Raw genomic sequence first — 12,900 nt, 5'->3', positions numbered from 1 at the left:
GGAAGGAAGGTTGGGCAATCCTACTTCCGTAGTGATACTGCCTCGGAAACCCAAGGAGGGGTCGCTATGAGTCAGGTTTGACTCGACGGCAAACAACAATTGTAAATGGTATTGATTTCCTTATTTCCTTTTCAGCAGTCTCCTTGCTGGTGTAGAGGAATCCAGATGATTTTTGTACGTTGATCTTGTATCCTGCCACTATGCTTAATCTCTCAATTAGTTTCAGTAGTTTTCTTGCCATGTCTCTTGGGTTTTCTATGTACAGGATCATTATCATCAACAAATAGGGATAGTTTGACTTCTTCCCTACAATTTGGATGCCTTTGATTTCCCTTTCTTGCCTTATTTCCCTGGCTAGGACTTCCAATATAGTGTTGAATAGAAGTAGTGATAGAGGGCATCCTTGTCTGGTTCCTATTCACAAGGGGAATGTTTTTGGTCTCTTTGCATTGAGAATAATGTTGGCTGTTGGTTTTTTATATATGCCCTTTATTATGTTGAGAAATTGCCCTTCTGTTCTATTTTTGGTGAGTTTTTATCAGTAATGGGTGTTGGATTTTATCAAATGCCTTTTCTGCATTGGATGATATAATCATGTGGTTCTTTTCCTTTATTCTATTTATGTGATGGATGATGTTGTTTGTTTTTCTAGTGTTGAACCATTCTTGCATACCTGATATGAACCCTACTTGGTCATAATATATTCATTTTTTGATATGTTGTTGGGGTCTATTAGCTGGGATTTTGTTGAAGATTTTTGCATCTATATTCATGAGGGATATTGTGGTCTGTAGTTTTCTTTTTTAATGATGTCTTTGCCTGATTTTGGTATCAAGGTTATGCTTGCTGCATAAAATGAATCTGGGAGGATTCCATCCTTTTCTATGTTCTGAAATACTTTGAACAGGATTAGTGTCAGTTCTTCTCTGAATGTTCGGTAGAATTCTCCAGTGAAAGTATCTAGGCCAGGACTTTTTTTGTTGGTAATTTTTTTATGACCTGTTCAATTTCTTCTTTTGTTATGGGTCTGTTCAGATTTTCTACTTCAGTCTGTGTTAGTTTAGGTAGATGGTACGTTTCTAGAAATCTGTCCATTTCTTCTAGATTTTCAAATTTATTGGAGGACAGTTCTTCATAATAAATTATCCTTTTAATTTCTGTTGGTTCTCTTGTGATACCACCCAGTTTGTTTCTTATTTGTGTCATTTGTATTCTCTCCCTCTTTTCCTTTGTTATTTTGCCAGTGGTTTGCCAATTTTATTAATCTTTTCAAAAACACAACTTCTAGTCTTGTTGATTTTTCCTGTTGTCCTTCTAATTTCTGTTTCATTTATTTCTGCTCGAATTTTTATTATTTTTTCCGGTGACTGTTGGCTTTTTGGTTGCTCTTTTTCTAACTGTTGGGGGTGTTGAGATAAAATGTTGGTTTTGGCTCTTCTTTTTTAATGCGTGCATTTATTGCTATAAATTGCCCACTGGTCACTGCTTTTGCTGTGTCCCAAAGATTTTGATATGTTATCTTTTCATTTTTGTTTGATTCAAGGAATTTTTTAATTTTATTTTTTATTTCTTCTATTACCCAGTTGTTTTTAAGGAGGATATTACTCAATTTCAATGTGTTTGCTCTTTTTCTGCTGGTCTTCCTAGTGTTGATTTCTAATTTTCTAGCATTGGGATCTGAGAAGATGCTTTGCAATATTTCAGTGTTTTTAAATTTATTAAGGTTTGCTTTGTGGCCTATCATATGATCTATTCTGGATAATGTTCCATGTGTACTGGAAAAGAATGTGTATTGTGCTGTTGTTGGGTGAAGTGCTCTGTAGATGTCTATAAGGTCAAGTTGGTGGGTTGTATTGTTTAGTTCTTCTGCATCTTTGTTGAGTTTCTTTTTCTAGCTTTCATTTGTCTTTTCAGTTCTCTTAAAGACTTGTTTATGTATTTTGGGGCTCTTTCGTTGGGTGCATAGATAATTATTATGGTTATGTCCTCTTAGACAATTGATCCTTTAATCATTATATAATGTCTTTCTTTGTCTCTTATAGTAGTTTTTGTCTTAAATTCAATTTTATGAGAAATTAATATTACCACTCCTACTCGTTTTGATTGCTATTTGCTTGATATATCTTTTCCCAATCGTTGATTTTTAGTCTATCTTTGTCTTTATCTCTAAGGTGTGTCTCTTGTAGACAGCATGTTGATGGGTTATGTTTTCTTATCCAGTGTGCAACTCTCAGTCTCTTGAGTACTGCGTTTAATCCATTTACATTAAATTCAAGGTAATTATCGACAAGTATATATTTGTTGCTTTTATTTTGTTATGTGTTTTGTTGTGGTGTTACTGATTTCTTCGTTCCATATAACTTTCTGTGCTGAGCTCATTTTGTTTATGAATCGTGTTATCATTTCCTTTGTTGCTCTTGTTTTAGTATTTGCTAAATGTTTGTGCATGTCTTTTTTATTTTGATGTGAATGTTTATCATTTTTATTTATTTTTTTTGAAGTTACCCTGTGATTTATAATTTTCTTCCCAAGTTTAGAGCAGTCTTTTCTATCTTGCAGTTGCTTTGACTTCCTTACCATTTAGAAGTTCTGTAACTATACCATTTTTTCCCTCTTTTTTGGTTTGTAGTTGTTCTCATTTGCCAATTGATGTTTCTGGTTCCCTGTGTTACAATCTTGTAAGCTTATTTTACTTTGGATACTCCATAATTGGGTTGGTTTCTGGTTTGTGCCATCATGTATGTTAATGGTCTATTGTTTGCTGTTGTTGGTTTTCTGTCCATAGGACTCCCATTATCATCTCTTGTACGGTTGGTCTAGTTTTAACAAATTCCCTTAATTTCTGCTTGTCTGGAAATGTCCTAATTTCACCATCATATTTGAGGGACAGTTTTTTTTTTAAAACTTTTATCGTGATTTGGGTGAAAGTTTACAGAGCAAATTCACTTTCCATACAGCTCACTCACACTTTGTCTCATGACATTGACTGCAATTTCCTACAATGCAACAGCTCCCCTCCCACTTCCTCCCCATAGTTACGTCTTCCCTGTGTCCCTCCCTCCCATGCACTCCTGCTCCCTGAACTGTCTCTCTGTGTATACACAGCCCTTCTATTCTCTCATGATTGATCTTTCCAAGGAGTTTATCTACCTAATGTAAATGTTCAGTTGAGGGACGGTTTTGGTGGGTATATTCTTGCTTAGAAACTTTTTCTTTTTTTTTTTTCGGGGTTTCATATATACCATCGCATTGCCTTCTTGCCTGCATGGTTTCTGCTGAGAAATCAGAGCTTATTAGTCTTATGGGTTTCCCTTTGTAGGTAACTTTTCATTTATCCTGTGCTGCTTTCAGGATTCTTTCTTTGTCTTTGGTTTTGATGAGTTTGATGATGATATGTCTTGGTGATTTTCTTTTGGGGTCTGTCCTGTTTGGGGTGTGTTGGACTTCTTGCATGGATATATTCTCATCTTTCATCATATCAGGGAAATTCTCTTCCAACAAATTTTTAACAGCTTTCTCTGTGATTATATTTGTCTCTTCCTGTTCTGGAATTCTGATTACACATAGGTTATTCCTCTTCATGGTATCCCACATGAATCTTAGGCTTTCTTGATTTTGTTTTGATCTTTTTTCTGATTGATACCTTTCCAAAGAAGTACTGAGGTATTTTTCTTCAGTCTCACTAATTCTTTCTTCTTTTTGATTCTACTCCTTTGCCTGTTCAATGTGTTGTCTATTTCTGAAAATTTAGTATTAATCTTCTGGATTTGCATCTCTAGATTTTGTATCATTTCTAATTTTTCATTTATTTTGTCATTTTGTTCTTGTATTGTCTTTTGATGTTGTTCTAGAGTTTTCTCTGTTTTGTCAGTGTTTTCCTTCATGTTTCTCTCAATTCCTTATCAGAGAGTTCTGATGTTGCTTCTTTCTCAGGGATGTGTTCTGGGTCTGTATCCTGGTCCCTTGTTTGTACTGCTTTATCTTCCTTGTGTGGATTGTGTTGGTTTGCTGTCTCTGAGACAGTGTAATGTTGTTGTATTTATATTTACTTGGTGATTGAATGTTTAAGTGATTCACCCAAGATTTTTGTTTTCTTTGTTTTGGTTGTATGTATCTGAGTGCTCAGAACACTGTGCTCCTCTATTTGCTAGTTGGCATTACTTAGGCACTCATCACCTGTCTCCTGGTGGGTGTGATAGAGAATGAGAGTGGGTGCACAGATCTCTGTTAACTGTTGGTGAAGAGCAATTAAAGGTGAGTAAGGCTCTTACTAGCTTTTGTGTTTTGTTTGCCAGTGGTGCAGAAGCAAGTGGTGTTTCTCCCTTAGTAGGTGGAGTTACAGGAGGTGCAGATATGGTTGGGTCATATTCGCACGGTTGCTGTCTCCCACTCAGACAAAAAAAAAAAAAATTAAAAAACCACCAAAATATAGTACAAAACAAGAGGACAAAAAACACACACTGCAGGAACACACAGGACCAATCACCAAAAAAAGAAAAGACAGACAATAAATGAGATGAAATATTTTTAAAAAATACTTTGAAAAGACAAAAGAAATATAGAGAAAGAGAGGAAATAAAGAAAACCCACAATATCTGGGGAAGGGGGAATAAGAGAAAAGAACTAGAGGAAGAGAATAATAAAGAAAAAAATGATAAAAATCCAAAAAAAAAAAAAAAAACGAGATGAGAAGAACCACAGAAAGAAAATAATGAGAACCAGGAAAAGGGAAGAGAAAAAAAGCCAAAAAGTAGAACTTAGGAAGGGAAAAAGAAAGAATATAAATAAAGGGAGTGGGGGGAATAATTTAAAACCAAACAAAAAGAAAAGAAAAAAAATCGGAGGCTGGGTTGGGAAGAGCACACAGACTGGCATAGAATTCCTGCTGGCCCAGAAGGAAGGTGGAGGTGAAGGATGGCTGCACCTCTGTTCACCAAGAAGGTGTGGGGTATAAGAATGACAAGGGGAATGTCGCACCTTTCTAGTTGTCCATCTCTGGCGTGTCCGTGCTGTCCTCAGCAAGTGGATCCTATTCTCAGGTCTCTGGAATCTGCATGATGATGCTGTCACTTTAAATATACAAAATGGCTGTACCACTTGTAAACATTCAAAGTGGCTGTGCCCTCTGGACAGGCTAAAGCTCACAGCTCAGTTTGTCTCCTTTGCCATTTCTCTCTTTAGTCATCAGCCACTAGTGCAGTTTTCCATGTAGCCCATGGTGAGCAAGGCCATTTTTAGGTTAACTTTCAGGTCCTAACACCACTTGGAGGAGCTCTGGTGCTATAGTACCTAAGGTATTTGACTGCTAACCAGAAGGCTGGTTGTTCAAACCCACCAGCCACTCCTTGGAAGGAAGGTTGGTCAATCTACTTCTGTAGTGAGACTGCCTTGGAAACCCAGGGAGGGGTTGCTATGAGTCATATCTGACTCGACGGCAGTGAGTTTGATTTTTGTTGGTTAACACCACTTGGAAATACTCCAACTGTCCATGCTGTCAAGATAGCTGATAGTCCGCAGCTCTTGTTTTGTCTCTTTATTCAGTATTTTCATGCAGGTTCTTCTACTAGTTGATGTTTAATCCACTTCTGTACCCTTCCTTTCAAAACTTGGGCTCCAGGATCATCTTCTGTATCTGTGTCAATTGATTTCTCTTTCCTTTGTTGAAAAGGGTCTGTGTAGCTTGTCTGCCTATTCTACCATCTTCTTATTTACTTTTATTATTATTTTTTTTTAAGCACCCAGAGCATTATGCTAGGGCTATTGTGGGTACAATTGAATGAGAAGGAATCTTTTCTATCAAAATATTTGTAACAAGAAAGACAAATATATGCAAATAACTAGCATAAAATGATGGATTATTAGGTTTGGCAAGGGCTAGGTATGAATCTGTTAGCTTCAGAATTACAGATTAGACATTGGTGCTATAATGTCCTTTACTTTAAAAATCTAGTTCCGCCCACTAGGAAGGCTAAGATTTAAAATAAATAAATAACAGAAAATAATAAATGTTGGTGAGGATGTGGGAAAATTAGAACCCTTATTCATTGCTGCTGGGAATGCAGAATGCTTTTAGCCTTTGTGGAAAACAGTATGACAGTCCGACTCATAGCAACTCCTCCTTGGGTTTCTGAGGTGGTATCACGACAGAAGTAGGTCGCCCAGCCTTCCTTCCAAGGAGTGACTGATGGGTTTGAACCACCAGCCTTCTGGTTAGCAGTCACATGCCTTAGGCACTGTGCCACCAGAGCTCCTGACAGTTTCTCAGAAAACTAAAAATAGAACTAACATAACCAACCGTCATCAAGTTGATTCCAACTCACAGTGACTGCCATAGGGTTTCCGAGACAGTAAATCCTTATGAAAATAGATTGCTGCATCTTCTTTCCAAAGAGTGGCTAATGGGTTGGCTGACCACTCATCAGCAGTCAAATGCCTTAGGCACTGCACCACCAGAGTTCTTTAGAACTACCATATGAAGGAAGGTTGGGCAGTCCTACTTCTGTAGTGATACTGTCTCGGAAACCCAAGGAGGGGTCACTATGAGTCAGGCCGACTCGACGGCAAACAACAACAAAGGTGTAAACACAAGAGAGTTGTACACCAAGGTTCATTGCAACACTGTCTACAACAGCCAAAAGGTGGAAAACAACTAAATGCCCATCAGTAGATGAATGAATAAGCAAAATGTGGGATATACATACAATGGTCTCCTACTCAGCCAGTAGGAGAAATGAAGTCTCCATAGTATGGATGAAACTTGAAGACATTATGCCGACTGAAGTAAGCCGATCACAAAAGGACAAATAATGTCTGATCTCACTCATATAAAAAGACAAGAAAAGGCAATGTGTAGAGACTCAACTTTATTAGTGGTTACTAAAAACAAAAAACCAAACTCACTGCCCTTGAGTCAAATCCGACTCAGCAACCCCTCCTTGGATTTCCAAGGCAATATCACTACTGAAGTAGGTTGCCCAATCTTCCTTCTGAGGAGTGGCTGGTGTGTTCACTGCCGTTGAGTCACTCCTGACTCATAGCAACCCGTCCGTGAATCTGAGGTGGTATCTCTATGGAAGTAGATTGCCCAGTCTTCCTTCCAAGGAGTGGCTGGTGGGTTTGAACAACCAGCCTTCTGGTTAGCAGTCAGATGCCTTATGCACTGTGCCACCAGAGCTCTTTACTTGGTTAGGAGGAGGAGAAAAAAGGGGGTTAATGGTGGTGGAAAAAATGCATTAATTAAGGGTAAGTTTGCATAGTTGTCAATAAATCGTACACCTGTAAAAAGTTAAATTGGCAAAGGTTGTGTGATATATTTATAACAGTGACCAAAAATAAAAGGAAAAAAAAGAGTAGCTGCTGAGGCTGCTTGCCTATAACTAAACACCTCATGGGATTTAGTTCCTTGGTTTGGAGGTTTAGGGTCAAGATTTCATACGACATCACAGTTAATTGACCTAATTGTTTGGTGCTTCTTTTCTACCTCCTAATTCATTGTATAGTGCCTCGGATCTTAAAAGCTTGAAAGTAACACAATTGGTCTGTTTATCTGGAGCAACAGAGGAAGGAGAGTCAGGAACAGGAGCAGGATATGGAATGTGTGGCTAATTGCCTCCATAAACAACTGCCTCCTTTGCCATGAGACCACAAGAACTGATGGTCCCCAGCCACCATTACTAAACATTTTGATCAAAGATTCCGTAGATGAATCCTTATCAAAAGGGGGAAAATGTCATACAAAATTTTAAATTTTCATGGAATCCAGTCTTTCTGAAGCCATAAAGGCTGGATGAACCCCTGAAACTATTGCCCTGAGATAATCTTAAACTTTAAACCAAAAATATCCCCTGAAGTTGTCTTAAAACTGAACAGCAGTTTTACCTGAGAGATAAAGAATGTCTGCCTTGTACATTATGCTCTTTTAAGATCTATGTGGGATCAAATTGACAACAGCAACTTGAAAGATTAGATAGGAACCTTAGGGGGAGCAGGAGCCCTGGTGGCATAGTGCCTAAGACATTTCACTGCTAACTGGAAGGTTGGTGATTCAAACCCACCAGCCACTCTTTTGGAGGAAGACTGGGCAACTACTTCCGTAAAGATTTACTGCCTCAGAAACCCAAGGAGGGGTCACTGTGAGTCGAATTGACTCAGCGGCAGTGAATTCGGTTTTTTGAGTTTTAGGGGGAGGGGTGTGTTTATAATAATGAAGGAGGAACAGTTTAGAAAAGGAAGGTGAGAATGGTTACCCAACTTGAAGAATGTAATCACTGTCACTGTTTTGCTGTGTATATTCTCAACAACAAAATTTAGGGGAAAAAAATTGAGTTCCAGAAGCAGAATGCTTATTATTTTAAAATCTGTGTATGTTTAAGATCAATTTAATTTTAACCGTATAATATGTTGATAAATTGAGAGCAGTTTTATCCCTTTGGAGTTCTTTTTTGCAATCTGGATTATATATAGTTTCTTAAATTAACTTAATCCTGATAGTAGAAACTGAGTTGCTAAAATTTCTGGTTAGGTATGCAGGCCACCTCCAGCAAGATGGTAGCAGCAGAAATCAGTGAGAATCGGAAAAGGCCTAACAAATTCAAAGCAGGCCAAGGAGCCAGCACAGAAAAAAGAAAATGCTTTTGGTAAGTTTGTTTCATTGCCATTCCAAATTGCTGTTTGAGGACTGATATGATCTATTTCCTTCTTGTCTGTCTGCTACTAACACATTTTTAAGTAGTGTCTGGTGGGAGCCCAGCCATTTTCCAGGGGGCTGCAGTCTTAAGGTTTCAGTGATTATCACTCGTACATACTAATCATGGTTTTTGCTATAAATACCATTAATAGAATCTGAAGAACTCTTTTTCCCCTTAGGGTAGAAGATCACATGAAAATGAATTGTTTTATGCTTGAATAACTTTTTGGTGTTCAAGGAGTTTCAAAAATTCCAGGTGGAAGCTAGGGCTGTTCTGTATGTACTGTTGTTTTTTCTCTGTGGTTTTTCTGCAGTCATTGTTGAGGCCTTTGGTCATTTTGCCAGACCTCTTCACTGGCCTGTTTTCTCTGTTCTCAAGTCTATTTAGTACTTGTAGATTAAAAACACAACTCTTTGTCTCTCTCACCCATTCTGATGGTTCTCCTGCCCCTTGCAGTTGCTCCTCTGGTGGCCCACTCACTTGTCTTGGGCCAAGTTCTGAAAATGGTCAGTGCACATGGAGCTTGCTTCCTTGTCGGCCTCCCCTTTGGAGATAAGAAGATAATTAATCATTGACCAAAGATCATGTAACCCTAAGTCCAGCATAGAGTTTTATGTGTTCTTTCTGAAATAGGAATTAAATGTTCCTGAGAGAAAAGATAATGGCATTTTCTGTTTTGTTTTCTTTTTTCCTGAAAGTCTTATTGAGATATTATTGAGATATATAGTAATTTACCCTCTTTGGTTGAGCAATTCTGTGAGTTTTGAAGATATGTAATATGCAGCCATGTAACCACCATCACAATCAAGATACAGAATATTTCCATTACCCTAAAAAGGTCCCCTTTGGCAGTTAAACCCTGCCTCCACCCTTAAGCCACCACTGATCACTGATGTGATTTTTGTTCCTGTGGTTTAGTGTTTTCCAGAATGTCATGTAGCCTTTTGTGTCTGGCTTCTTTTACTTAGCATAATGCTCTTGAGTTCATCCATGGTATTATATGTATTAGTAGTTAATTCCTTTTCTTTTTTTCTTTACTGCATGGTGTAGATGTACCACAGTTTGCTTATCCCTCCGCCAATTTAAAGACATCTGAGCAGTTTCTAGTTTGGGATGAGTATGAGTAAATGTTAGGATTTTCTTTCATTGTGTTTTTTTTTTTAATCTGATTTCCAACAATTGAAATTAATGCACCATAGAAAAAAAAGCTTTAAGCAAAATCAGTTTTGTTCTAAGTGATAGCTTTAAGAACAAGATGTTTCTTGGATGTGGTGGGTGGTTCCTCTCACTGAATACATTGTTTTTTACTCTTTTGTTTACACCTCTGGAAGATCTTTTTCTGAAACTTGTTTACCTCCATCTCAAGCTGACATATTTTTATTCAGACAGAGCGTTTACTAGACAAACTTTTTAAAAATTTTTTTTAAGTAGACACTATAAATGGTGTTAAGCCTTTCTGTTACTTCTGCCAGGTTGGGCATGGACGGACTAGAGAATGCAGAGGGTTCCAGTTCTGAGAGCTCAGATGATGGCAGTGACGAAGCACCTAGTACTTCAAGAATGTGCTTTCAAGCTCAGAAAAATGGCAGCGATGGTGTTGAGATGGCAGCTGAGTTTCCCAGTGGTTCTCAAAAGCCTAGAATAATGAGTATAGACTCTGGATCACCAGAAAAACTACAGAAAAACCCACTGATTGGGGAAGATACAGCTGAAGCCTCGTGTGCTAAGCTGAAGCTGGGAGAGATGTCTGTTGAGGAGCAGGTGGAAAGGAAGATGGCTGGAGACATCAAGGGGACCCAAGAGGACAAGGAGGCAGAGAGTAAAGAACCCAGAGAAAGGAAAGCAGTTGGGATGAGACTGAATGGAGAGGAAAAGACAAAAGAAATGACTGATGGGGAAGGAGCTGCCAAGGTAACACCTGGACAAGACAAGGAAAACAGTCCCGGTGCCAAGCTGGAGGAAAGCCAATCAGGAAACACAGTGAGTAATTGTGGGATAGGTGTCAAGAGCCAAATCACAATAAGTCATTAAAATGGAAATGTGCTTTTTCCCATCAGCTGCTCAGTGGAAAGGGTAGTTTAATATTCAGAAGTACAGATGACGGGCAAGCTTGCCTCGTCCCTCAAAAATCCTTAGATTTTTTTTTTAAGCCCCAGAGTTTATATTATTTAGCCAGTCAATGGTTTCGTTCCATATTTCCTCAATTCTGAGATGTATGTTTTTCACATTTTAACATCTCTGAAATCAGATGTGCATCAGTTTCATATTGTAGCTTAATTGGCATTCTTTCTTAATGATACATAAAATAATGGGGCATATTACAATATATGGCATTTTAGATTTGAGGAAATGTGCTTATTTTTTTCTATCACTAAATCTGTAGTTCACTCAGTTTTTCTTTCCCATGTGAGATGCAGTTTGAACAGTGCTTGCCAGCAGGATGTGAAGATCTTTCCTATAGAAGAGGAGCAGCTCCTACTAAATTAATAATGAAGTCTTAAGCACGACATCAGCCTTTTTAAAAAGTCATTTTCATTTTCTATACTTACCCTCAAATAGTTGATTATTCATTGTCATCAATGGACTGACATCCAGCAAAAATCCTTGGCTTACTCTTTTAAGCTCATGATTTGCTTTTTAGAATAGATAAAACCTGAACCACTTGGTTTCTTTTGACCAACACAAAGCCTGTCATTTAACCACAGCCTCCCCTACCCCCAGTGCATAAGCAAATATAGATAGATTGTCCTGCTTAGGGAGACTAAAAGTTTAGATTTCCCTGACATCATCTCTGGAGTTTGAAGCATATAGTATTTATGTTACATGTATAAATTAGGTGCTTTATCCTGACCAAAGTCAGAAGAATGAATAAAGGCACAGTAGAATAAAACCTGATTTGACTTTCATGTTTCAGCCTCTAACTGTAGAAATTTTATTCTTGATATTGTAATAGTGGCCATTGTATTCATTAAAAACCATGTGTTATTCTCCAAAGCTACCTGAGTGGTGGTGGTACGGGATTTGAGTGGTGATGGTGTAGGATGTGGCCATGAATATAATGAAGGCTAAAAAAATGACTTTTTTTTTTAATAATAGGAAGACCAAATAAGAAAGCTAAAGGGTGTATTTAGAGCTCTTTAATATTTAAAAAATAATCTGTGAGAGAAAATTATTCTTCAAATACAGTTTTTAAAAACCCTAGGTGTGAACATTTTTATTCTTTGCAGAGCATCCGTTGTTAGAGGTATTTAATTTTGTCTCAAAGTCTATAAAGGTCCTTGGTGGATAGAGCAGTTGCAAGTCTGTTGAACAGCATTTGAATTGAAGGTATAGAAAATTATATGTGAAATCCTTTAAAAATAAAACAGTTAAAAGAACATCTATAAGATGGATTGACACAGTGACAGCAACATTAGGCTCACACATGGAAGTGATTGTGAGGACATGACCAGATTGTTTTGTTCTATTGTACATAGGGTTATTATGAGTTGGAACTGACTAGATAGCACCTAACAACAATATTCATTGGAAAAAGTATGTTCTAATTGTTTTTCTTTTTTTCCCCTCAGGATATTGGTCAGGGAACTGTGGATTTACTGGCATTCAGCTGTGTTACAGAATTGGAGTTGCTGGGTTTGGATCTGCTCAAGTCTGAGCTGATGGCCCTGGGACTGAAATGTGGAGGCACTCTGCAGGAGCGGGCAGCAAGGCTCTTCTCTGTCAGGGGACTGGCAAGGGAGCAGATAGACCCAGCTTTATTTGCCAAGCCTTTGAAAGGAAAGAAGAAATAAATTTTGTCAAAGTTGATTTCCTATTTCTTTATGGTATCTAGCATTTACAACCTGTATAATGTTGACTCTTGGCCATTATTCCTATTGATATTAAAAGCTAACATTTTAATAACTCAATTTGAACTGTCCTTTTTTCATTATTACATTTATAGAATTTGTGAAATCATCTGGGTCTGAAGTTTCTTTGGGGGGAAGTTTTTGATAATACTCAGTTTTTTTAATATATTAATTTGTATTCATAATTTTGATTTCATCTGTGTCATTAAGTACATTGTAATTTGAAGAAATTGATCCTTGTCTTAGTTTTCTGTTGTTTGTTGTTATTATTTGCCATCAAAGTACCACCAGTGGATGTCTTTAACAAACAGAAATTTATCATCGCACAGTTTGGAAGCTAGAAGTCCAAACTCAGGGTCAGCTCT

At 37.7% G+C, this 12,900-nt stretch overlaps 1 protein-coding gene across 1 annotated transcript in view; it reads left to right on the top strand.

Moving 5' to 3' along the window:
• The window catches only part of SDE2 (SDE2 telomere maintenance homolog), a 49,947-nt gene extending 37,469 nt beyond the window's left edge, over positions 1-12,478 (top strand). The window contains exons 5-7 of the mRNA XM_007936974.1: positions 8,522-8,636; positions 10,160-10,667; positions 12,257-12,478. Coding sequence (XP_007935165.1) covers positions 8,522-8,636; positions 10,160-10,667; positions 12,257-12,478 — 845 coding nt within the window. The remainder of the gene's footprint in view (positions 1-8,521; positions 8,637-10,159; positions 10,668-12,256) is intronic.
• The last annotated feature ends 422 nt before the right edge of the window (positions 12,479-12,900 follow it).

This window comes from Orycteropus afer, unplaced genomic scaffold, assembly GCF_000298275.1.
Source record: "Orycteropus afer afer isolate SDZICR_OR568_19922 unplaced genomic scaffold, OryAfe1.0 scaffold00039, whole genome shotgun sequence".
In the NCBI taxonomy this organism is placed as follows: Eukaryota; Metazoa; Chordata; class Mammalia; order Tubulidentata; family Orycteropodidae; genus Orycteropus; species Orycteropus afer.
The sequence above is the reverse complement of the archived record's forward strand: the minus strand, read 5'-3'. Positions and strand labels throughout refer to the sequence as shown.